General features: G+C 41.3%; 1 protein-coding gene across 1 annotated transcript; it reads right to left on the bottom strand.

The window, feature by feature from the left end:
* Positions 1 to 11,099: 11,099 nt before the first annotated feature.
* LRAT (lecithin retinol acyltransferase) lies at positions 11,100 to 18,174 on the bottom strand. The gene is made up of 3 exons (XM_084886360.1): positions 17,967 to 18,174; positions 17,335 to 17,875; positions 11,100 to 14,911 (listed from the first exon to the last, which is right to left on the bottom strand). The coding sequence occupies exons 2-3, from the start codon at positions 17,872 to 17,874 to the stop codon at positions 14,759 to 14,761; spliced, it is 693 nt and encodes a 230-aa protein (XP_084742486.1). The 5' UTR covers position 17,875; positions 17,967 to 18,174; the 3' UTR covers positions 11,100 to 14,758.
* Between the last annotated feature and the right edge of the window lie 8,173 nt (positions 18,175 to 26,347).

Raw genomic sequence — 26,347 nt, 5'->3', positions numbered from 1 at the left:
GGAAGGCGGCGGGGAGAGCGGAAATCGGGGAGAGGGCCGGCGCTGGGGGGCGGGAGGAGCTGCCGCCGAGGGCCCGGAGGAGAAGGGGCGCTGGGGCCAGGCGGCCGGAACACGCGGCACGAGGGGTGATGGTAGGAGCCTTAGGGTCCAAAGACGCCCTGTCGGGTGGGACACCTATAGCTTGCCCTCCCATCCCTCGACGGGGTGACCTCCTCCGTAGACACCGCCTCACTGCGAATTTGGCCTGAGGGACTCAGTCAAAGCTTTTTACGGCCCGGAGACAGGGTCTCCAGCCGTTACCCGCGGTGTGGCGGCGAGCTTGCTGCCCCCCATCCCCTTCTCACCCCTTTGGGTCTTCAAATGTTGGTCCTAAATCTCTGGGACCAACGACCACAAACCGCCGCCACCGTTTCAGAGACGTGTCAGCCGGCGCGGGCGTCGGGGAGTCCACACGGTGCCGCTCGCGCGAGTCCTCGCGCCTAGACTGGGCTCCCAGTGGGCACCGAGCCTAAACAGCCCCACGCGGAGTGGGGCCGGGACCAATCAGCGACCGGCCTCAGGGAGGGACGAGGGCTATTGGACAAGACCATGGTTTAAATCCGAGGGCTGCTCTTGGGGGAGGAGCCTACAAGTGCTTGGAGTGACAGGCACTTGAACCAATTGGAGCGAGGCATGCAAATTTTGGAGGTTGGGCGGCCAGGAAATGATACTAAAAAGAAGGTCCGGCTCGTCTTGTTACGGCGCTTAAAAACATGGGCTCTGGTTTGAACTTCCTTTAGAAGAATATATAGATACTTTGTTGTAAAGATTCTTTTTCTCCTTTAATGTTTTCAGGTGTTAAACTACTAGTTTGACCCTCAATAGCCATTACATTACCATGGACTTTTTAAAATAAGGATCTGGGGGTGGAGCGGAAGAGGGGGCTGATGATAAGGCTAAATGTACTTGCAAATAGAGAACAGAACTTAATAATAGGCCGACGCTACCTCCAATCAGTTTATACAGAGATCTGGCTATGGCAGAGCTGAAGAACCAGCTTCTATGCTTGTGTAAAACCAATTTTCACGGACACGGTTTGAGAAATTTTGCTTTCTGTAAAGATAGAGCTCCCGATTAAATGGCAGACCAAAAAAAAAAAAGACTTCAGGAGCCAACTTTAGGTTCATAGACTTGCAGAATATTAAAAACTGGAAAGAACCTAGATCATGTAGTTTCTCCTTTAACAAATGAGGTATATCATGCCCAGAATAATCCCCTGGGTTACACAGTAACACCCCCAAAGTACTTTCTTCCACAATAACTCGTGATTTTAGTTTATTGTCACCATATGTTCATGGCACTAATGAATGTCTTTTAATTTTAACATACTCCCAACAGTAAGGAACTAGTGAGGACTTTGGAGTCAGGCAGAACTGGACTCAAATCCCTATAGTATTACCATTTTGTGGTTGGGACACCTTGGGCAAATTACTTCTCTGAGCCCCAGTTTTACATGGGAATTGTAGGGATTAAGTGATAAAAAAATATATATATATATTAATAAAGAATGAGTACTTACTCTGTGCCATAAATAGCGCTAAGGAGTTTTCACCTATTAATTAACTTGAGGCTCACAGTAGCTTTGGCAAAGGTCCTAGCCCCATGTAGCCCCATGTTACAGGTGGGGAAACTGAGACACAGTTTGCTTTCTGTAAAATAGAGCTCACGATTAAATGGCAGACAAAGTAGCTCAAGTTAATATAGCAGCCTCAGGTTGGCTTTAAAACCTGCAGACATAATCACTATGCTGTACTGTCTCAAAATGTGTCCAGAAATAAGTGGTATAATACCTAATGCTCATGTGGCGCTCAACAAATATTCTTTCCTAAACTCTCTGCCCTTCAGCCAATGAATACCATCACATTTATAGAGGCTGCATGCATCCAAAATAAAGCACTAGAAAACTTAGACTAATTATATACCTAATTTTTTTTAATGTGTAATTTCTTCACCTCAAGAACTACAAGTATGGTAATTGATCTATCTTATTGATTAACATGTGTGGCAGCTTGTTTATTTGCCCAAAAAAAGATTCATGTTGGTGCCTTTTCAATTCCCAGTAATTAATTTTAAATACACGTTTAAAGTTTAATCGAAATTGTGTTAGACATATTTGTCTGAAAAGTTCAAAAAATTTTTTTTTTTTTTTTTTTTTTTTTTTTTTTTTTTTTTTTTTTTTTAGGATTTGCTGTAGGATCCTTAAAACATCACTAGATGGAGATATTGTGAGTTGCAAAAAAGATTCCTGAAAGGTTGTTTTCTATTTCCAGTTTCATTTCCCCTCCAGACCTCCCCGTAAGTATAAAGAAAACCAAATAAACAAATGTTTCTCAATAGGCATTAGAGTCAGGCCACAGAACCCTGCCTTAGAAAAGACAGTATTATTTAAAGACCATGCCCATTCCAGTACTTAACATTGTATATCCTTTGGGTCAGATTCCTTCTAAATCTTGTATTATCTAGTCTATAAATAGATGTATTTTTCAAATGCCATAAAAACTATATTCTCTACATGTAAAGTTAAACAAATGGCTTTTAATTTTGTTTCTCAAGACTAATAGAAAAGAAGATCTAAAATACTTATACCAACTAGAATTCTTTTTCAGGAATAAATCTCAAATTAGGGTTTGTTATAAGTTTATTTGTAAGTTTATGGGGAAAGGTGATCCAAATAAATAGAAAGATAGAAGGTAAGAGCCACTTGTATGTGCATCTCCAGGACAACCCTTTTGCCAGCTTTTATTTATTTTATTTCAAATCTCATTCTTTAAAAATGAGATCCGTTTTCATCTCATCCTGTGTCTTAGCATCACGGAATTACTAATCCCTTATGACAAAAAAAAAAAAAAAAAAAAAAAAAAAAAAAAAAGAGTCTTGCTCTGTCAAAATAACATATTAAAATGTAAACTATGGAAACAATTTAAAAATTAGAGGCAGCTTATTTTTTTCACAAGTTTGAATTCTTTTTGAATTCTTTAACCTCATAAAAGGAAAGTAATTTCTATATAATTTTCCAAATTACTAATATGTAGAAGGAGGAAATGGAGATATAGTAGTGTGCTTATTTTCAAAATATGACTGCATTCATAATGTCAGGGTTTAGAGAACAGCTAAAGTTTTTAAAACTAGTTAAAATTTGACTCCAAAGTTAGCTTTTGGACTATTTATGCTGCTCTGTTTATTTACCCCTTCATTTGAAATTATGGTGAACCTGAAATTCTTGCAGACCCTAAAGGAAATTTTACAGCCAGCCTTCTCTTTAATCTCAAGGTGTGTACTTAACTGGCACAGTGGAGGGCTCTATATTTTCACTAACCCCAGAGTAGTTCAAGGGCATGGGCAATATTGTTAAATATTTGTCTAACACCTACTGATTTCTAAGCATTTTAGGAGGTCTAATGAGTTGTATTTAAAAACATTTTTTTTTTCCTTCAGAGGGTCAAGGTGGATTAAATACAGTGGTCTTTGGAATAAGACAGTTTAAATGCCAGCAGTGTGAGTTTGGATACAAATTATTTAGCACCCAAAGTCTCCATTTGCACATTAATTGTTTTTATAACAACATTTCCCACCTTGTATGTTAATTGTCTAGAATAAATAAGGTACTGTATCAGTTGGGATAGGCTAAATTATACTGCAATAATAAACAATCCCACAAATCTCAGCTTAAAATAATAAAGGTTTATTTCTCTCTTGGGTTACAGTAGCTGTGGCTCTGTTGCCATTCCTCAGCTCTTCACTCAGCAACCCAGAATGATGGAGCATCAGTAGGAGTTACAATGCAAGCGGCAAGGGCAGAGGGAAAGGAGAACTCTAGACCATCTCACATGGACAATTACATGCCAGGTTCTAAAATGATACCTGTCCTTTCCAATAACATTTCATTAGGTGGGACTGGCTACATGGTGCCACCAACAAGGGGGTCTAGGAGGTAAAACCCTAGGTACCCTGATGTTTGCTGAGCTGCATCAGTGACTACCATGGATATTAAATGTAAAGCATCTAGTATAGCATCCACCTCACATTCATGCCTTTCCTCTCTCTCCAAACTACTCCTTGTATGTCTTCTTGTTTATAAAGTAGAGATACCTATATTTCAATACCATTATCCTTAAATTCTCAAACTGTGTTCGGTACAATGCTTGAACCAGAAAGTGTTCCTTGAAGTAAATAGTAATGTTATCAAATTAATTTGAAAAACACATCAGATCCCTTCTTGGAGATGTTCAGTGCACAACTATTTATCAAGTTCATAGATGTCCTAACTCCATGGTCAGCAAACTGTGGCTCACAAGCCACATGCAGCTCTTTGGCCCCTTGAGAGTGGCTCTTCCACAAATACCACGTCCTGGACGAGTCTATTTTGAAGAAGTGGTGTTAGAAATTTAAGTTTAAAAAATGTGGTTCTCAAAAGAAATTTCAATTGTTGTACTGTTGATATTTGGCTCTGTTGACTAATGAGTTTGCCGACCACTGTCCTAACTGTTTAACTCAAGGCTTAACTTATTTAATCACCCAATGGGCTCGTGCATTGCCTATTTATAACCTGAGAAACACCTATTGAACACTTGTTGGAAAATGCTATTCTAATGAATATAAGACTAGCCTCACTGAATTTCCATATGACAATGAAAAAGGACCTAGCACTTAAAAACAAAATGTTATTCTGACATTTATTACAGATGTTCTAGTATATTTGGTTATTTAAAAATAGTCCTCTATCAATGTATAAATAGAAAAATATAAATTATTTAACAACTGTTTATTGAGAATATAATTCTACCACTACTGCTACTACAACTAATACTGCTATTCACATTTATTAATTACCTCCTGGAAGACCAGACAGTAGGCCTGGTGGGGTTTCAAGTGATAGAAGGCATAGAGTTGCTAGTGCTGGTCCATGAATTCAGACTTTTAGCTAGAATGCCAGAAGTGTAAGATTTTGCTCATCTAGTTTAAACACCAAATACAAGATTAGGATAAAGTCTAGCTTGTAAAAAGAGTGTACAACTGTCTATGGTTGCTTCTGGGTTAAGAAAGTATTTGGCTCATAGACACAACAGTAGGGTGGTTACCAGAGGGAAGTGGGGAGGGGATAGTAAAGGATAAAAAGGGTCAAATATATGGTGACGGAAGATTTGACTTTGGATGATGGGCACACAATGCAACATATAGATAATGTTATCATAGAATTGTATACTTGAAACTATATGATTTTATTAACCAATGTCACCCATATATATATATACAATATATATTTTTTTTAAGAAAATTTTTGGAATTTCACGTTCAGTGTAATAGCCATAGTAGCTAGCTATAATTGGTTGGTTATGAATTTGGTCTTGTGATCCACAGACTCACCTGACAAACATAGGTCAATCAGGTTGCCATACTGTTATTAATTTTGGAGATATTAGAAGCAGAATCTGGCAAATGGCTAAATTTGAGGAAAGTGATTCTGTTTTTTTCCTTTATTAAAAATGTTACAGCCTGGCAGGCATGGCTCAGGGGTTGAGCATCAACCTATAAACTAGGAGGTCACAGTTTGATTCCTGGTCAGAACATATGCCCAGATTGTGGGCTTAATCCCCAGAATGGGGCATGCAGGAAGCAACTGATCAATGATTCTCATCATTGATGTTTCTCTCTCTTTCTCACCCTTTCTCTCTTAAATCAATAAAAAAAATATTTTTAATGTCCCAAAATAGGTTTTAAAGAATGTATGTAATAGTTTCACAGTGTTTTATCATCTAGTCAGAAACACTGAAATATTTAACAGAAGGAAGAATTACCAGTCACAGTTACATTTTTTAAATCACTTTGTTTAGGTATTGTGCTTAAAACTTAAATACTTTATCTTAATTATTCTGCACTGCAACTTGATTTCTTAGAAGTACTATCTTTATCTCCATTTTACAGGGAAGAAAACTAAATCTTAGGTTGTTTTGTGTTTCTGACTTTGATGTTGCTGTTGATATTATAGATTAAAATTTAGCAATCACTATACCATCTTCATTGATCTATGATACTAATTATAGAATCTCTGGCACACAGAGCAAAAGGAAAAGATGATATCTTGGGTAAGATTGATATGGAATCTAGAAATAGAGGCTCCAAGAGCTGGATTTCTTGCACCCTTTAGAAAAGTTGAATAATCAATGTCTTGAAGCATGCAGGTGGGCCACTAAGAATATCATCCCTGACTTCTGAGCACCACAACTTTTCATTCAAATCATTGGCATTTTATTAGCATAATCATCACAATTATTGATATAATGTTGGAGGACGTAGAATGCCCAGGAACTTGGAAATTTACTTTGCTGATAAAATAATGTGTATATGTCCATATTTACACACACACACACACACACACACTCACACACACACACACACACACACACACACACACCATGAAGAAACAATTGCTTTGTGTTTAGAACTGATTTTACTCCCCATGAGGCTAGCAGCACCGAAGGACTGAGTAGGTATATGGGACTCATACTTCCCTGATAACAAAGTCTGGAAGGGACTCTAGAGGTAGAAGCACCACCACATTTGAGAAGCTATGGTGTCACAGCTCATGGTGTGGTGTGGTTTATTTAGGACTTCCAAAGCAGAATTTGAAAAAGATTTATCTTCCAACTGTTTCTTAAGCCTCTTCACAAGAAACATCTTCTCTGATAGCTAAAGGAAGAAAATTGGGAGTAACACAGTTGACTTTCCTTACCCACATATTATTCTGTAAACTTTAATGGGCTATCTCCTATTGTTGGCCATGGTAATAAACCCTGGGCAATACAAGCAAAGGTATAAAGTACACAATCTACATCTTTGATTGGTCCAAGAAATAGTTGTAAAATAGTGGTTCCTAAATTGATTGTGTTCAAGGATTATTGTAGGTGGTTAAAAATGCAAATTTGTAAACCCCCCAAAGAAATTTTGAATCAGCATATTTTTTTAGAGTGAGATTAGGTGAACTGCATGGAAAAGAACACTCTAAATAACTCCAATTGCCTGAAAAAATTAGCAGCTTATTTCCTATGAAGGAAGACAGTCTAAATCTGATATGGTATCACCACGGGACCCAAGGTTCCTTCTTCCTGCTTCACCTCCCTAAGTGCCTGCCTTCCATCCACAAGGTCACCTCATGATTCAGAATGGCTGCTGGCACTCTAGCCATTGTGTCTGTTTCCAGACTGGCAGCAAGAGAAAGGGGAAAAGAAAACGTGTACTTCTTCCCTTTCAGGGGGCATTCCTAGAATTCCTCCACAACACTACTGCTGTCATTAGATTGCTCAGAACATTGTCACGTGGAAAAGAAGGCCAGGAAATGTAGTATTCTAATGGGTGTATTGCTAACCCCAACTAAATAAAGATCATGTTACTAAAGAAGAAAGGAACAATAATGTTTTGATATTCAACTATGGAGTAATCACTGCTCCATTGCCTGTGGAATGTGGCCCGGGAACCTGCAGTTTTCACAGATTTCCTGAATGGTTCTGATGCAGGTGGCCAATACAGTGCGCATTAAGGAACAGTACTATAGGATATCAGAATAAGGGGAAACTTATAATTGCCTGATATTAAGGTTTAAAAAAAGCAGTTTATTTGGTGAAGGCAATTAAACCTAATGAAATGCATACTGTGAAAAGAATACTCTCATTTATTAAGAATGCAAGAAAATAGGGGGTGTTAATAAAAAAATTAGTTGGCTAATATTATCATACCGTTATATATGGATTATTATTTCCAAATATTTAGAATAATCACTGAATGCACGTGCATAAATTCCATGGGGGCTGGGGGGTGATGGTGGTATGAAGCCTAGCAGGAACCAAGTAAAGGCCATATTCAGAGAATCATTGCTCTAAGAGAGTTTGTTTCTCTACCTATCACTCAATTATAGGTGGAGAACACATGCAAAAAGTGCATTTTCTCTAAATCTCTTTTGAAAAAATATCTCACTTGGTTCCATAGAAGTTAGGAGAAAGAGCACTAACAAAGAGGAGACATCTGAGCTAAGAAGGAGGCATAGCAGCCACTGCAGCAGCGGTATTGGGTAGCTGTTCACTAAGGAAAAACCTCATCCTCGAGACTGCTGTGGTGCTCTAAATCCATTTCTTCATCTTCTTCATTTTCAGATTTTCTTCCAGCTTGTCTTTGTCTGAAATTCCTTTATAGTTTTAAAAAATAATCATCTCCAATGGCATTGTCCCTTTAAGTCTTCATCCAGGAAAAATTAGTTGTTATAGGAAGTGAAAGTATTTACTAATGTCAAATTCCCTGGCAGTCATTTGTCTGTGGCTTGTCGAAAGTAAGGTGTAGAGAGAGGTGTGTGGAGAGGTGGATGGAGAGAAAAGTTAGGGGAATCTTAGAGACGAAGTAAATGTTCATGTTGCTCAAGCATTTAGCAATTGCTAACTTTTTGGTTTCTACCAGCAGTAAGACCCCTGGTCAGATCAGGTGTCTGGACCAATATGGAGCTTAAAGCTCTGATTTTTCTGCCTGAGCAGATCCTTCGGGGCAACTATGGGCAGAGCCAGGCTTAACAGTCAAGAGCTGTTTATATGTTAAATTTTGGAACTTAGGCTCTTTGTTTGACTCAATATAAATAAGGAGATTTTTCTCAGAAATACTAATATTCTTCTTCAAAGGATAGGTGGTGATTATGTCAAGTAGCAAATAAAATGGTTTCAAACTTTTATGTATATTGGGATCAATATAGGACAAAGGACACATTGTATGATATTATTTTGTGCAATTTTCTTTGGACATGTTAGCTACTTGGATTGTTAATCTTTCATTATGATTTTTATGCATATTTTAATTATAGAGAATGTGAAGTACTTCTGAGGTTTTGCTACTGAAAAGGGTCCCAAAGCATTTGAATCTGAGTCTTGCATTGTGTCTTGATCTCTTCGTTCCATTATTCTATGAAGGGAAGAAATGGTCATTTCTCAACAGGTTGTTTGGCTGAGAGCCCAAGACTCTAGAGTCTATGCAGTAGGGTTGTTTCTTAATTTCTACCCCTTCTCACTTCCCTTGGACCTATTCAAATTCCATCTGAATAAATGTTTTTTTTTTTTAAAGAAGCCAATAGAAATGGGAATTGAATCAATCATTGACTTGATGACCTTCTGAAAAGAATCACTTTTTTGAGAGTGCAGTTCTGATATCACAGTGTTTGTTCCTCAGAAAAGAACTGTAAAAATTAAATTATGATCTATGCTTCTTAAAATGAGGCATAAAAAAGTTGACAGTATGGTCCATTCTAATGAATGCTGAAGTGAAAACAGAGATGTTAGGTAAATACTCTGTTTTCTGAGTCTTTTGTTTTCCCCACCAAATTTTGTAAAAAGAGGCCACACTCATTTACATTTCAACCCACAATCTGCCTTCTTCTCCCAACCTTTTTTATGCCCCCTATTAGTAATAGTGGAATGCTTATTAATCAAGGTCACTGGCAGTCTTCTTATTTGTCAATTCCAATAGGATATTTATTCAGTTCTTATCTCTTCTATATCTTGATATTATTTGTACTCTTACCTTCAAAACTCACTCCTCCTTGGCTTTCTCAGTGTCTGCTTTAAACTTTTGTACTATTATTCTTCATTCTTTTTTTGAAACTCTTTCTCCCTCTTGTGACCTTAGTTTTCCATCTTTATATTTAAAAAAATAATCTTCAGAGACTCCTCAAAGATGCTCTAATTCATATCCTTGGCTTCAACCACCATTATAATTCCTAAATATATTCCCATCTCTGAGCTCTGTTTTAGGAGTGAGACTCCAAGTGTCAACTCTATATTTCTACCTGTGGGACCCTAAGCTACTCAAACTTTATAAATCCCAAACCAGGTTCATCCTACTTCTCCCAGAGCCCATTCCTCATTTACCGGTATTGGTATTACACAATACAATCAGCACACTTATCCTGGTGCCAAGTCTTGGCCTATTCTCCCTGAGCTACAGTTCTGTCTTGCAAGAGGGCTATTTCCCAGGCTCTCCTGTCAACTGGTTTCTGGCTCAATTGGCCCGTGTGAAGCCCTCACATATTGGAGGGTGAGAGGAAAGGAGAAACTAAGGCATTAGCATACATATACCCTGCCAGACTCGATGAAACAGCCTCCCTCTTTCTCACCTCTCCTCTCCATCCCCCCTGCCATTGACTTACATTGAGTCCTCATTTTCCTCTTACATTTTGGTAATAGAATTTTAAGCTTATACCTCACCTAGTACATTCTCTACATTGTTGCAAAATGAGCTAAGGTGATAATAAGATATTTATGTCCCATTTAAGCTAATATTGATAGCCATTTTCAAAAGAAAATCAGCTGAAGGAGCTCCTTTAGAGTAGTTCACCATGCCTTGCATGTGCTTGTGTGTGTTAGTCATGACTGATTGGTCCAAGGATGCCACCTAATCTGAAGGTACATGGACCTAATATGTGACCTTTCATTGTTTTGAAATCTATTTACTTGTCATTTTTTTCTCATTATACTAAGCAACCACAGGACTAAGATTCTAAGTAGTTCATTCTTGTGAGGTCCTGCTTGAAGTACACAGAAGGTCTGTAAGAAATTAAAACATTAATTGTAGGAAACTTTGTCCAATTCGTGGGAGACCTCAGTGGGCATTGTTGAGTGATGGAAAGAAAACTGGAGTTAAGTTCTGGCTCTGATTATTTGCATAGTCACAAAACATCTCAACCTCTGTGCCTAATTTTTCACACCTGAAATGTAGTTAGATGTTTAAGGGTTCAGCCCAGTAACTTCTATGTTCCTTTGCAGTGCTGTTAGTGCCCATCAAGTCTGGCCCTGGGACTTGCTTCTATTTACACCTCATCTCTACCTCACCCATGGCCAAGGGTAAAGCAACAGGCTGCCTTGGAGGCATTACACATCTGGCTAGAAGACCCGGGTCCAGGACTCTAATTGTTTCTTGTTGCTTAATTTTGTGGAGTGGAGAAGAGGTTTTTCATTTAATGTTGCACAGAACACTTTTTGCATAATCAAGGTAAGCTTCAAGATGTAGATAACATAGGCCAAATCAGTCTGAAAAAAGATCCATATAAAGTTTTAATTTCAAATATAGAGGACAGCATGTAAAATCGATTTTATTTAACATACAGGTATATATACACCAAATATAAAACCAGTTGAACTAATAAGTTTAGGTTGGGTAAAACTTTCTCAATAGAGCATATAAAACAGAAAATTGGCAACTATCATTTCTTATATGCTTCTCACCTATAATAAGAGTTTGTCCTTGGTATGTGATATTACAGGAAAACATTTTTTCTATTTGACAGTAATCTTATGAAATGGAAAATAGAAAAATAAGAAATATATCCATATTCTGAAAAAGCTAAGTTTTTAAATTACAAACTCATATATTTGCTTGTCCTTAGATCTATATCTGGCAGAACATATATCTGGAATATCCATTATACACACAGCCACCATATTTATTTTTCAGGAACCAACTTTCCGATGTAAATGATACATGACTCTTCTCTGATACCCCACCAAGAGTTATTCAAACATAAGGATTTGGCTGAAGTCTTTTGACACTTTCTCGATGTTTGCTCTCCACCCTCACAATTACAGGCCTTTATTTGAAAGACTTAAGACCACAGCTAGTATCCTAATAGGTGCTCTTGTCCTATCTTGCCTCATGCTCCCATCTTTCCTTCATACTTTTGGGAGTTACTTTTCTGAACCCCAAATCTCCATTGCCTTTCATAAGTCCACATTTTTTGGTCTACACACAAGACTTGAACCACCTGGTTACTTTTTTCTTTTCCCACATCTCTCATCAGCCTTGCTCTGCTCTAGCCTCTGAACCACTTGCAGTTTCATGCTTTCAGTCCAGTCAACTTTTATGCATACATCCTTAAAACCAGGGGTCTTCAAACTACGGCCCGCGGGCCACATGCGGCCCGCAGAGGAGTCTGATCCGGCCCGCCAGGTTTTTTGGGCAGTGAGCGCAGCCGAGGTGTTACAGTAGGAATTAGTAGTTCATATAGTCCGGCCCTCCAGCTCTCTGAGGGACCGTGATCTGGCCCCCACTTTAAAAAGTTTGAGGACCCCTGCTTAAAACAATAGCAGAGTACCTCACACTTATATGCCAGGCATGCTATGGACAGTTTTCATGCATTTTCTCATATGGAAAATGTTCTGCCAAATCTATGTCTTGAAAAACACCTGTTTTTCATCTCAATACACTATCCCTATAATTTTGGCCTTTTAGTTAAAACTAACCACTTCCTTTTCTGTGCCTTCAGTCAGCACTTTTGTGTCATCTATACCCATGTGGCCATTAACTTTAAGGAAAAGATCCATGTCTCACTGACCTTTTCATCCCTAACACCTGCACAATACCGACTCACGCATTATTTCATCTTAGTCCCAGTAGTCCTATTTGTCCTTCATCTGGATATGGCAAGGAACAAAATAAGCAATAAGAAGCTACTTGATTACCATTTCATAAGTGAAAAGTTTAGAAATGCATAGGCTCATATATGGCAGGATCACAAAGATCAACCTTACTGGTGATGCCATCTTGAAATTCATTACAAGACACATTAATAGTGCAGTATTTCTTCCACAACCACAATCAGGGAGATTTGCATCTTTTTCTACCTAGTTAAGCAACTAATCAAGCTGAGCCAACAAAACAAAAACTCTCCTTTTCTCTGAAGTTCAACAAAGTCTAGTGTTGCAGAACATTTAGTAAATAAAACCTCCCTCCAGATCCCTCTTCTCCTAAGTAGTGAAACAACACATCAGTGATAAGATCACCTCTTATATTTCTCACCTTAATGCTAGCATTGCCTCCTTCAGAGAGATTTGACAATTTAATGTCTTCTTCCATAGCACTGTATACACTTTAATATGGTTAGAATGATTCAATCTAGACCATGAAATTGAAACAGGTCAGTCCCTGGCATATAGTGAGCACTCAAGTGAAAGATGAATTGACTCTTGCTTTTAAGGATATGAAGTGAGTCAAGACTAATTATGTTCATTCCAACCTTAAGTACTTCCCTTGGTATCTAATCAGGGATCATTATCTTTGAACACAGATTTAACATCAGACAGTGGCTTTTGTGACTTGGTTGCTTTTATGCATACATGAAATAACTTTTTAAGTGGTCAGAACATGCCCATGGAACAACTTTATTGTGTAGTATTGCCATTTCATGTTTTATTTAAAATATTTAAATGATTAAACACAAAATTAAACTCCAACTGGATTTATTATGGGAAAATTAGTGGTGATAAAATATCAGTTACTAAAATCTGCTCTTAAATTTGGTCTGGTTGGATTATTGAGTGACTCATCCCATGTCCTCATACCACTCATTATGTGACTTATTTTGTGATTCTTGGTAGTTTATGAAGTAACTAATACTTGAAATACAAGTATAGCTTTTGGCTTAATTTTAGAATTTGTTAATTTTGGTTAAAGTACTTGAATGCTTGCTTTAACACCACTACATCTCAATTCAAATATTAAAACAGCCTTGGTATAATCAATTTACATGTTTGGCAATACTAAGACACAAATTATCCCTAACAGTTATTCCCTTGGGTCCTACTTGTTTGGGGCTTATATGCTGCTATGGCATTCTTCTAAGGATGCAAGCTATACTTGGCAATGAAATTGGGGGGGGAGGGGTGGTCTAGAAAGCAAGCTGAGGGCTTTTAAAAATTATAAAGTACATTAGTAAGTGCTCTAAAAGCTAAACCATCCAAAGTAATATATGCAAGTTACACCACAGGCAAAGGCATAAGAAAATGGACTAAATTAGTTGTAATATTCACCTCTACACATGCTCCATAGTAACCACAATGGTATGATAATAAACCAGTCAAAAACAAACTTAATTTCTCATCAGTTTGCATGTACGTGGATATCTGCATATTTAATTGGTACATATACATTCCAAGTATCCAAATTATTGCAATCCTATATCCATTTACCTCTTAGAGTCCTTTAAAGTGATCACAGTGACACGTCAAAGGCGGAGGGGGAAGAATGCTAGGCTTCCTGTTAAGTAAAGCTACATCAAATTGTTCAATTGGTGCTACAGAAGCTACTTCTGCAGGAAAACACAGATTTCCATAGTTCTAGTCAGTTATTTTATCAGTAAACCTTAATTTTGCTAATATGGTTTCAGGTAATGAAATATTCTTGACTCATTGGTAATTATAATATGTAAAATATGAGAATTTCTTTTTAGGCCAATCATCAAGCATGTTTTCATCTGAACAAGGGAAATTCTTTCAGTTTAATATAAGTTTTTCAATGAATAAATTTACAATAAAGTTGAGGACCTCATTCAATAAGTCTTCTGATCTTCAGATTCTGGCCTATCGGAGAAGAACAGTGATTACAGGAGAAAGAAAAAAAAAACTATCTCCTGTAGCCATCATCTTAGAGGCTGGTTTTCTTGTAATGATGAAGTCTATCACAGTTGTCAGGTTTCCAGGATTTGCACAGAGCTTCAAAATGGAACTGCCTGAGGAAGATTCAGAAAGCCTCGTTTTTGGGCTTACACAGTAAGCACTTTGTGTGATTCTTAATCACATTTTATCCAGAACACAATGTTTCAGGTCACATTTTTCTGGACTATGCTTATACTGATTTGTGCTCTATATATATATAAACATATTTACACACAGAATACACACACTGACATGAGGATGAGACGTTAGCCAGCCATCCATAAGCAGAATGGAATAAGGATAGCTGGAAGTGTAGTATATGATGCCATGCCCAGGCAGGTGATGGCCGCCAATCCCAAGAGTGCCGAAGCAAGAACACTTCTCTGATCACGAATAATTATCTTCAAATTCTCACAAAACTAGAAAATAAAATTAAAGAACGTCAGAAAAGGTGGCTAAGCCTAAGAAGAATCATATATACAAAATAATAAAGCACAATTTCCCAGGCTATTTTCTGTCTACCAGAGAAACTAGAATTTCTCTTACGACTTAGGAAAGAAGTTAGATGTTGAGAGGTCAGTTTTTTATTCCACGTCCTGTAACAGCCTGCTGAAATAACACCTCTGGCAAATAGGTTACCAATGGCGGTTGCCTATATAAACACAGAATTTTTATTGAAAACTATAGAGATTGGAATCCCATAAAAGTTCAGGATTAAATGTTAAAAGCATTAAACTGTTTATCAATAACAATATATTCTAAAACTACCCTGTTTCCCCCAAAATAAGACAGTGTCTTATATTAATTTTTTCTCCCAAAGTTGCGCTAGGTCTTATTTTCAGGGGATGTCTTATCTTTCAATGCGCTAGTTCTTATTTTCGGAGGATGTCTTATTTTCGGGGAAACACGGTAGATGAGCAAAGAGATCTCTAATCTCAAATAATAAATTGTCTGTTATTATTGATGAATTCAATTCAATGAACCATTCTAAAATTTGGTTATATAATAACTTTTAAGTTTCTAACTGGAAATTAAGAGACAACTTTGCAATTCTCATGTTAACCTGGTAATAGTTTTATATATGGAGAATTCAAAAAATGAGATTCAGAACCATGTAATTCCTCATTGTTTCTGGAAAGTAGAAATCGGTCCTCCTTCAGCATTAATGACCTAGTTCTCACAGAGCATGTCCAACAAGCAGTTCTGAGAACTGGAGAAATTGGGATGGGGATTTCTCCCCCCTAGGAAGTCTATTCTGTGGCCAGATTGTTAGACCATTCAACTTGAAGACAAAAACTCAAGTTTCACAAGAGGTGCTATGCAGCAACAGCAATTAAAACCCTTCTCTACTTCGGTAAAGCCCTACAAAGTTTCCAAAGATGAAAAACTACCTCAACTACTTATGTATGCAGATTAAATATTTATTCCTTTAAAAAAGTACTTACACTGTTTGTGTTGTTTTTTGTAGAAATATATAATACAGAACTATATGTATGCCATCAAAGGGTAACTCCTTAATACCCAATAGAAATACTATTTTCCTTGGAGAAATAATTTGCTTGGATCCTTAAGTAAATCTGATGTGTTTTCTTTTGAGTACTTTGGAGCCCCTGTTTGTAAATGTGGTGAAGTTCATTTCTAAACAGGCCTAGGGCTGTGATTCTTGAAAAAAAGCATTCCTACAAAAGCATTCCTAGATTGAGTCTTTGTGCCTTCATAAATAACCACAAGGAGTTTGATGCATCCATATATATAAAAGCATAATACTTTCATGCTCTGCCACAGAGGAAAGATTCTCGCACATGGGTTAAAAAAAATAATCAAAATATGGAGCAATAAAAATATTGCTTATATAGACTCAGATTCTTTTGGTCAAAAAATATATAAATGTAAAGAAGAGTCAACCATGAAGGTCATTTTGTGATTATATAGGCTTCTGTTGTTAAGCTTGAACATTAACACTAATTTAACAACTTAGGGGCAGGCCGAGAAAGCTAATTGCAAATGACATTGCAGGCATTTTTTTTTTAATGTTAGCTATTTTTAAAATTTAAGAGATTTGGTGAAAGGAACTACAAATTCATGTGCATACCCCCCATCATACCCCGCTTTGGATTTGTGGCTAATTTAACCATCTTAAATTCTGATATTGTTTTTGTTTGTTTTACTTCACACATTAAAATTGCCTTCCAACAGCCAATGGTGCTTCTTGAAAACCCACCTTTGGATCTAATGGGTAAAGGATGCTTAACAATAAGGGAGTCTAAATAGGGATTAAAGCCAACATAAAAACTTCAAAATACCCTGAAAAAGACACGTCTAAAGCCCACACAGGAGTAAGAGATATACCAGGGAGATCTTCTTAACTGGGTAGTTTGTTAGTTTATATTAAGCAAGGGGAATTCACTCTGCAGTAACTTACAGAGGGAGAATGCTGCGAGCTTCCTTAGTGTAAATGCACAACACTTTGTACACAGTGTTACGGATTAAATATAAACTCTGGACACCTTCCTGCCAATTGAAATTCTTGGGAAAAGTTGCGAGCGCTCGGCGGACTTTGTCATTTCAACTAGGCTGGGTGGACACCCTGATGGCTTCTGTAGCAATAACCGGGCGGCTCTCCCATAGCGGGCAGCGGTGCTGCACTGCCATACTCCACTGCGCCTTGTGAGATGTCCTGCAAGACACATCGCCATGTACTTACATTGTCTCCCTTAGGAAATACCAGAGCCTTTGTTCCTCTAAGCTCAACGCCTGGTCCCAGGGGAGAGAAATGGTCAGGAAGGGATGGGAGTGGGGGGCGGCCCCGCCCAGCCCACCGGTGAGTCACCACCAGCTGTACCTTGTCTGCCTGGGGGCTGACCCCCGCGCCGAATCGGCAGTAAGTCACGAAGTGCTCGCAGTTGTTCCACAGCAGGCTGTAGGGGGTGATGCCCAGCAGCTTCTCTGCTCTCTGAGCCACCTCTTCGTTGGGCAGGGCCTTCCTCTGGAGGGACTTATCCAGGTGATTGACCAGGATCTCCGCCCCATAGGCGAAGTCGTCCACGGTGTCCACGCGGATGCTCGCCACCCTGCCGATGACGCCCAGGAGGAGACGCTTGTTGGAGACCACCTTCTGCGTGAGCCTCTTGTCCTTGGTCAGAGCCAGGAGGATGTCGGGCATCATGTGGGCGACACGGTTGTCGCCCAGGTAGATGCCATAATGGGTCAGGTGGGTCCGGGGCACCTCCAGGACGTCGCCGCGGCGGAAGGAGCTGAGCTCCTGGGAACTGCTCCTTGCCTTGTCTTCCCCCGGGGCGTCCGGACTGAAGAGCTTGAAGTTGGAGATGAGGAGCAATTTCTCCAACAGGAGGGACACCGCCTCTAGCATTGGGTTCTTCATCCTGCAGCGAGATGAAGAGTCTTGGCGCAGGGGACTGCCGCCGCTCAGGCGAGGTGAGCTGGCGAGACCAGGGCGCCGCGCTGCAAACTCACCTGCGGCCGGCGGACCAATGCCGCGGGGGAAGGCGACAGTGACAGCCGAGGGGGCAGGGGGAGGCGGAAGGAAAGGGGGAGACGCCTAGGGGATGCACTGCTCTGGGGCTGAGGCGGGTGAGGAACTTTGGGACGGTGAGACCAGCCCTGCGAGCAGCGAGCACAGAGCGCACCCGGACTCCACCGCGGGCGTGCCGGGCGCGGGCGGCGCGCCAATCAGCACCGCCGGCGGCGCGCAGGCCTTTTATCGCCGACCAGGGGGCGGGGCGAATGCCGTCACAGACCCGGCGAGAGCGCTGATTGGGCGCCGGTGGCCAGCGCCGCTGGGAGTGGGGCGCGCGGGACCCTAATTCTTTCCAAGCCGGCAGGCCGCCTCGGGATTCCGGGCTTTTGCACTTAGACGTGCTCCCTCTCGCACTCACTACCCGAGTATTTCGGCTTTTACGCGGGCGTTTTTGGACTGTAAAGGCGCAGGCGTGGCCGCGCGACAGGGTCTGCACCCGTCTGGGTACTTAGGAAAGGTTTTCGGTGGAGGGTCCCTTCGGGCGATATTTTTATCTTCCCAACGGGTTGGATACCCCGAAACTTCGGTGAAGTGTTTGCATGGACTCCACGAAATGTGCGCGCCTCGAAAGCCTGCGCATTCCTTCCTACACCCTGTAGAACCCTAGTTCCTCCCGCCCGCCACGAGCCTCCTCACCTTTAAATGCCGGCGGCCGGGGTGGCGACCCGCGCCTCCAGGCGCCGCGCGCCCCGATCGGAACTCCAGGCGCCTCCGCGCTCCGAGGCGCCGGTGACAGTTGAGCGCGCGGCTCCAACGGTCCGTGTGTAAAACGGCGAAGCCCCTAACGTTTTCCTGGAGAGCAGGGGTCATGCCGAGTTTATTTCTCCGGCTGCGAGGTTGCAGAGACCTAGCTTCGGTTCACACGCTCCAACTTTGCCGCTTTCTTTCCCAGCGCAGCCGTCCAGAGGGGGCCCAGGGAGGACGAGGCGCTGAGCTCCTTGCTGAGCGCCCGCCGGTGACCCAGGTGCTTGGGGAGAGTGGACCCGGAGCAGCGGTCCCCGGACGCCAGGCTGGGCAGGCAGGGGTCCCCACTCTGCGCAGAGTTCCATGCCAGCGACGTTCAGCCTTCATCTCATGGCACCTATAAACTATTTACTAAAATTCTGCAACATACCACAAAATTTTTTTGCCCATCTGACAAAAAAGGTATACTTTTTATTCATTCACACTGGACAGCTAATGTTATGTTTCGTTTTTTTCATTTGACAACCTAAGAGAAAATAAGTCAATGCCCTTGACTAAATAGTCAGGTATTGTATATTTTTTAAGCACGGTATAATCAATGCAAAAACATCCATCAAAACGTCAGAAGTTTTTATTAAAAATTCACAATTTACCCAGTGTTTAAAAAAATAAAAATTATATATATGTGTACATACGTATATATAATGTGTGTGTATATATAATTAAGTATACACATTGTTTTTCTTCACTGGTACAGAGAGATGGACACTCATTCTGCCAGCTCATGAATCATGGCAGAACAGACATGTGCTGAGTGTGGTTATCATATAGGAGACATTGTGAAGGTACTGTAAGCAAAATCATCATGTTCTATATTATAACCGAGGTCCAGGGAACCAGGTATCAACATAAGGCCAAGAACATCTGTACAGGATTTCATTAACCTCCGTGTTTGAGTGACAGGTCTGTACCCTAATGCAGCAGGACCTATTCCAAGCCCATTGAGAGCTAAACAATGGCTTTGGATTTCAGGTCCCTGAGTTTCACCCTCCATTTTGTTTTTCCTGGAAAGAGCTGATGTACACAACACCCTGTTCTAAGCTCCACCATGCTTTCCAAGAAACAAGCAGCACCAGGAATTATATCTCGTTCATCCTTGCTCCGGCTATGCTGGTGGGCAGCAAAGCCTCTTGTCTGCTCTGACCTTCCATTCACAAGTATCCCAATTTCCAGCCATGGGTCCCCACAACTTCACATTTGATTTGAGGAATTCCCCCTGAACCTTTTTCCACAACAGAATGGCACAAGTGTCCATACTGTTTCTGATGGAGTGGCTGTGGGAGAATCAAAGAAAATGCTAATATATTGTACCCCCGCTGGTTGGAAGTTATTTTCATTTCTGTTTGAACTGGGCTGTTTAGAAAAATGTTAATGCCTTACAATTCTGGGAAATTTACAGTGTGGCTCTGGGGTGAATTCTGTGGTTTGAAAACATTTTATACTGATTCCCACATGTTATTTTAATGTTGCGACTAAGTACTCATTGAAATAAGAGTGTGGGTATTCTCCTTGAAAGGTATGTTTGGTTAAGTGATATTTCATGTTTTAAAAAGTCTTGCTTCACACCGACATACCCCTTGATGCACAGGTTGAAAATCTCTGCATTTTGCAAATACCTAAATTCAGACGGAGGCCACAATGGAGAACCCCGCTAGGCTCCACTAAACCTCTCAGTATGGAGCTAATTTGATTCATCAGCCAGCAGATCCTCCTCTCTCCTGGGGAGGGGGCTCGCTGCGGTGGATGGACTGAGGGCCGCTCATCTTACCTGAAACTGCTGGGAGGAGGCCGGCCTTGGCTCCCACCCCAGCTCTGCCATCAGCGCTCGGTCCCAGTCATCTGCTTGCCGGTGACTTTTGTTCATTTCAAAAATGATCCTGAATCACTTTATAATCCCAGCAAAGAGAAGAAATTCCATTTCCCACCAACGAAATGAAAGAAAACGGTGGAAGAAGGGGAGAGAGGCAGTGGACGTGGACATTTAAAACAACCTTTTTTTTTTTTTGCCCCAGTATTCCCCCTACATTTAAAAAAAAAAAATAAATAAAGTGTCGAACTGTTGGAGTTGCTGAAACAAACCAAACCCCTCTGCACCGGGGTGCTTGCCAGCTTGCAGCAGCACACCAGCTCCGCTGTAGGACTGAAATCTGAGTGCATTTTTACAGGTCTGATCAAGACCCCGCGGACATGGTGCTGCGGACCCCAGGTCGGGCTCTTGGACTCTGGACAGGACAGTGGCTCCAGCTCCGAGAACGCGCCAAGATCTGGAGCCCTTTAAGGTCAAGAGCCAAATGGGCCAGGGAGATTAAAAAATAAAACAAAACTGACTTGGTAATTAGTGATTTCCGTCTCTGGGTAACACTATCTCGGGAATTTGCGGAGACTGAAGCATAGAGAACTAATGCCTCATGGCTCCACAGAGGGCTCTTTGGGGACAAAAGTATTCTAAGGAGAGATCACTGGAAGACCCTCAATGGCCGCATCCCTAGGGCCCTTTGGTGAGAGGCAAACACTGCTAAGGTGATTTGCCTTTGATTTTTCTTTTTTCCCCGATGGGGTTCATGTTGTTGCTGTGAACCTCTGCCTTAAGGGAGTCCCTTAAAGAAAAAAGATGAGGTCAGTAGTTGAGGCGTTAGAGGCGTTCTGCTGTTTTTTGGAAATGAATCAACATGGGGAGTGTTCATAGTTTCTTGAAAGTTATTTTTGTCTTTGATGATTCCCAATTATTTTTTAAGTCAAAATGTTATGCCATTAATTTTTTTTTTTTTTTTTTCAATGAAGTTGCCCGCAAGCAGCCACTTCCCCCACCGCCTGCCTAGAATTCAATTCGGGCAACTGGAAGGAGGCAGCAGGACGTGGATTGTCTTCTTTGGAACCTCTTAAGCAGGGAGGAGTTAGTGAGGATTAGGCTACCTTTCAATTGAAAATGCAGCCTCAAAGGAGCTCTTGCGGCTCAACTGATTGTCCTCTCCTTCCCTGTTCTTCAACAATCAGTGTAACCTTGCAAAAGGCAAGTGCTCAATGTTCTCAGAGTCCGATATTTCTTTTTTTTAATTTTTTTTATTAAATTATTATCTGTGTACATATTTTAACATTGCCCCCCCCATACATACCCTCCCTCCCCAGAGTTTTATGTCCATTGGTTGTACTTATATGCATGTATACAAGTCTTTAGGTTGATCTATTATCTCCCCCAGATCTCCCTACCTTACCTGCTGTAATTTGACAGTCTACTTGTTGCTTTACTGTCTCTATATCTATCTTTTGGTTCATCAGTTTATAATGTTCTTTATTATCCATAAATGAGTGAGGTCATGTGGTGCTTCTCTTTTATTGAGATATTTCTATGGCCGAGGGTCGGGTTTTGATGGCTAAATACATTTACACACTAAGAGGCTCCCACTTGCACTAATACCTTCAGGTCTGCATGGACAACTGCTGTTAGAAGGAAGTGCCTAAGAGAAATCTAACCTTAGGAAGTTCTCCTTCCTAAACCAGAGCTGGGCCACTGGGAAAAGGAGAATCCCCCTGGTTGCTAAAAAAGACCTCTTGTTTCCCAGACTGTACGAAGGGCCTTGTTCAAGTTTCAATGTGCAAACGTCTTAAATGCACAAGAAAGGGTCTCCAGGTCTGGTGATTCTAAAAGACCAGAGGCTTTCCTGGTCAACACATACCCTGCTCTGAAAAGCAGACTCTCACCTGGACCACTGCTGCTCTGGAGCCCTGTGGAAAAGCAGGGGCAGCAGCCACATCCTGATAAGAACAGATATACACTTGATCTTAGCCAAAAGGCCTAGAAGCGATGCAGCAGCAACATACTGACCTGAGCTTCAGGCCCTGGCCCTGGGCCCCTCCCAGCTGCGGTTCTCAGGCCCAGGTCCATTTCGAACTGCACAGGCAAGGCTCCGCTGGGTCTCTGCGGTAAACAGGTTGAAATTGGGGCTCACAAAACCCACTTAACTTCCAGGCTTCACCATCGCTGAGGCGGCAGGTGGGAAGAGTGTTTCCGGGAGAAAGAGGTCTCCGCTCACAGGGACAGGCTGCAGAGTCCAGCGGAAGGCTGGAAGGCTAATGGGTTTCCCACCAACAGACGTTTTACCTCTGCAGCCTGCCTCCCCGTCTTCGGAGAAGGCTTTGAAATGGAGGATATATGATCACAATATTGTGTGCTTCCTGTGTGCTTGCTAGGCACTGAACAACTATTTTCTCACTTAATCCTCATAACTCTGTAAAGTATCTCCTCCATTCTACACGGAAAGAAAACGAGGCTTGTAACTTTGTTTTTGCCCCCGTGTTAGTGTGGATCAGGACACGGCCACAGGTTTCCGGTCCCCGGTCCATCATCATGGGGGGACACCTGACCTTCCATCAGCTCAGACACGGTATCCGTTCGTTTACTGAGTACCTGCTACATGCCAGGTGCTGTGCCCAACCCTGGAAGTTCAAACTTGCATCCCACACTTTTTAATTTATACTTCATTTTCCTGCTTCTCAAATACCCTTGGGTCCAGTTTCTAACATCAGTTATTTTACTCTGATAGAAAGGTCTGGTTAATATCTTTTTTGGTCAATAGTATGCTCTCACCAGGAAGTTCCCAGAATTTGATCAGCCAGTAGTCCTACTTTGTCCTTAGACTTTAGGAATCTGGGACACTTCAACGTACTGCCCAAGGGCACAAAATCAGAAGCAAAACCAGGGCTGTGTCCCAGACTTCTTACTTACCTGTTAGACCTTCTTTCCCCTGAGTCCTAAGCCTGGCACATTTGATCTCCTAAACTTATGTTTTTAAAGCATTGTCCTCCCTTAAGATGCTTTTGTTGTTGTTCTTAATTCATGTTTAGATTATTAAATCATTGAGCACATAAATAATGATAATTTTAACAGTAGTTTCCCTTCCATTTTGTTTATGTATACTAGAGTCTGGCCCCAGGCACAGAGGCCCAAACTAGCTAGCTCTAAGGAGGTAAGGAAAAGACTTTGTGAACTTCCCTCAGGAAACAGAGGGAAAAGAGCAGACTCCTTTTCCTGCAGCCTCCTAGCTCAGTGCTGCCTGGAATGCTAGGCTAACAGGAATCCATTACCTCCTGGGAGGAAGATATCCCCAGCTTCCTGGTTGGCTGGCACCTCTTTTTGAGGGCTTCAATCCTGCCCATTGTCTTTGGAAAGATTAAAGGCTGCAATTCCAGCAGGACAGGAATCAGTTAGGGCATCCCCCCCCCCCCCAAAAAAAAACACACACACACACACAAAAAAACCAGAAAACAAACAAACAAACAAAAACCCCAGTAAAATAAGAATACTGAGCAAAACAAAAAATTATATTTTCATAATATGAAAAATGACCAGAATGGATATAGTTTACTATAACTTATTTGTTAATTAAGGCAGCAGTAATATAAAGGAGGCAGAGATTCTGTAAGCATTAGAGAGCCACTAGAGGTTTTCCAGAAAAGGGAAATTAGATGATCCAAGGTAGCTCGGAGGCAGGGTAGAGAATGGATAGGTGGGAGAAAGGAGAGAAACTAGAAGCAGAGACCAATTAAAAGGCCACACAGTCCAGGTAAGAGATAAGAAAAGGAGCTGGACTAACCAATGGGAAATGAGATGGAGGGCCATGGGAAGAAGTTAAAAGATATTTCTGGAGACACACTGGCGAGATGTGGTGGCCTGGAGGTGTGGTGGTGGTAAGAGTGGTAAGAGGAGTAACAAGGGGCCAGGGATGACTCTGAAGTTCCCTGCTGCACAACCAGCAAAGCCCTTCACTGAGAGAAGGAAGGTAGGAGTAGGAATAGGTTTACGGGAGGAAGACAAGGAATTCAATTTTTGGATATGTTGAGTACCAGCAGTCTATGGCTTTTCAAAGTGGGGATGCTGCTGGCAGAAATAAGATTCTTGCAGTGTTATGAAGAAAAGCACTTCCAGGGACCCATAAGAGAGGATATTTATTCAGAAAGCAAAATTAAAGGAGTTCCCCAATGTCTCATCTCTCCATGGAAAGTCAGGGCCAGAAAGAGAGTCAATGTCCAGAGAGCCTGTGCCATGTTAAAGCTTAGTTCCCTCCAGCATCCAGCTAGCTTAGCTGTGCTCCCGGCTGCCAGAGGTTGCTGTGCTGCAGTATCCAGGTTCCCACTGGAGCCTGAATCTGGAGTCTGCCCAGCCAGTGGCCAGTGCAGCTGCTAAGGCCACATAACTACTATGGTGAGAAGGCACTAACGCAGGTGGTGAGTGCAGGTCCCTAGCAGGAGAGAGAGAGAGAGAGCTTTGTTCGCCTGGGGTTTTAACAAGGAGCTTTTTCAAAATAACCAATTAACTTCCCAAGATTTCAAGAGCTTGCATTGGGCTTGCATCCCCTAGCCAAGGATCATTTTCTCAGGTTATACTGACAGGCCTATATGGCCCAGCACCTCTCCTTGTGTCATTTTGACTTCTACTGTGCATGTTCTCTCCCCCTACCCCCCAATACACACACACACACACACACACACACACACACACACACACACACACTCAGCATATCCAGTACTGGAGGGGGAAGGGAGGAGTGTTAATCCCCTTAGAGGGACAATGCTGCGATTTCTTGGGGTGTGAAGCTGCAGCTTCCTGGTGACGCAAAGAGGCCTCCTCAGCTTCCCAGCTAAATATGCTCAACAATTTTTGACTTCTTTTTGCTCTCTTCCTTCCAATAACTAGCTAAGGATGGTAACAGGTACACAAATAGATAAAGTAAGATCTCTAGAGAGGAGTCTGGCCAAGAGATAGAGACTTGGGAGTCAAAAATGTCTGGGTTGCTGGCTCAGACCTTGGGAGTAGATGAAACTGCATAAGGGAAGCACAGAGAATGGGAAGAGAAGGCAACCAGAACAAAGCTCCTCATAAAAGCTAAGGAATTGCGAAAGTGCTTGAGGAGGAATGAGAGGAAGTGCTTGAGGAAGACAGTTGTACTAAGAGGGCATGTTCAATAGTGTCAAATTCAGACAAGCTAGCAAGAGGGTCGAGGGACAGATAGATTAGGCAATAGGAAAGGTGCCAGACCCAATTTGCTGAGGTTGACAGAGTAAGAGTCAGGCAAAGGGAAGGTCTAGACAAAGTGGAGACAAGTGAAAAAGTTTTGCAGTAAAGGAAAGGTGAGGGGATCAAATGAAAAATGTCTTGTCGTTCATTTGCTTTTTGTTAGATTTAAATGAGATCACATGAGAATATATGTATATAGAGGGAAACTAGGGGAGAAGAGAAATATATAGTAAAGAAAAATAGGACAGCTGATGGAATTTAGTCTCAGAAGAGATGGGAAGCAAAGTCATCAAAACTACAGGTAGAGAGTTAGGACTGGGGAGGAGTAAGGACTTTTGTTCCTCTAAGACAGGAAAGGAGAAAGCAGATACAAAGTGTAGCTCTAGAAACTTTTGGAAGTTGTAGTAAAAAAAGATTGTCCTGCCTTTAGTTTGTGCTGCAGACTCTAAAGAAGACAACTCCCAAACTCAGCCAGCTGGCAAAGTTTGCATAGGTTCCTCAAGAAATTCATGCATGTACTAGTATATTGGTCATTTGCTTATGTAAAAATCTAAACAAACA

The sequence above is a fragment of the Pipistrellus hanaki genome, assembly GCF_964339955.1.
Source record: "Pipistrellus hanaki genome assembly, chromosome: 5".
Lineage (NCBI taxonomy): Eukaryota > Metazoa > Chordata > Mammalia > Chiroptera > Vespertilionidae > Pipistrellus > Pipistrellus hanaki.
Note: the sequence above shows the minus strand (reverse complement) of the source record. Positions and strands in the feature narration are given on the sequence as shown.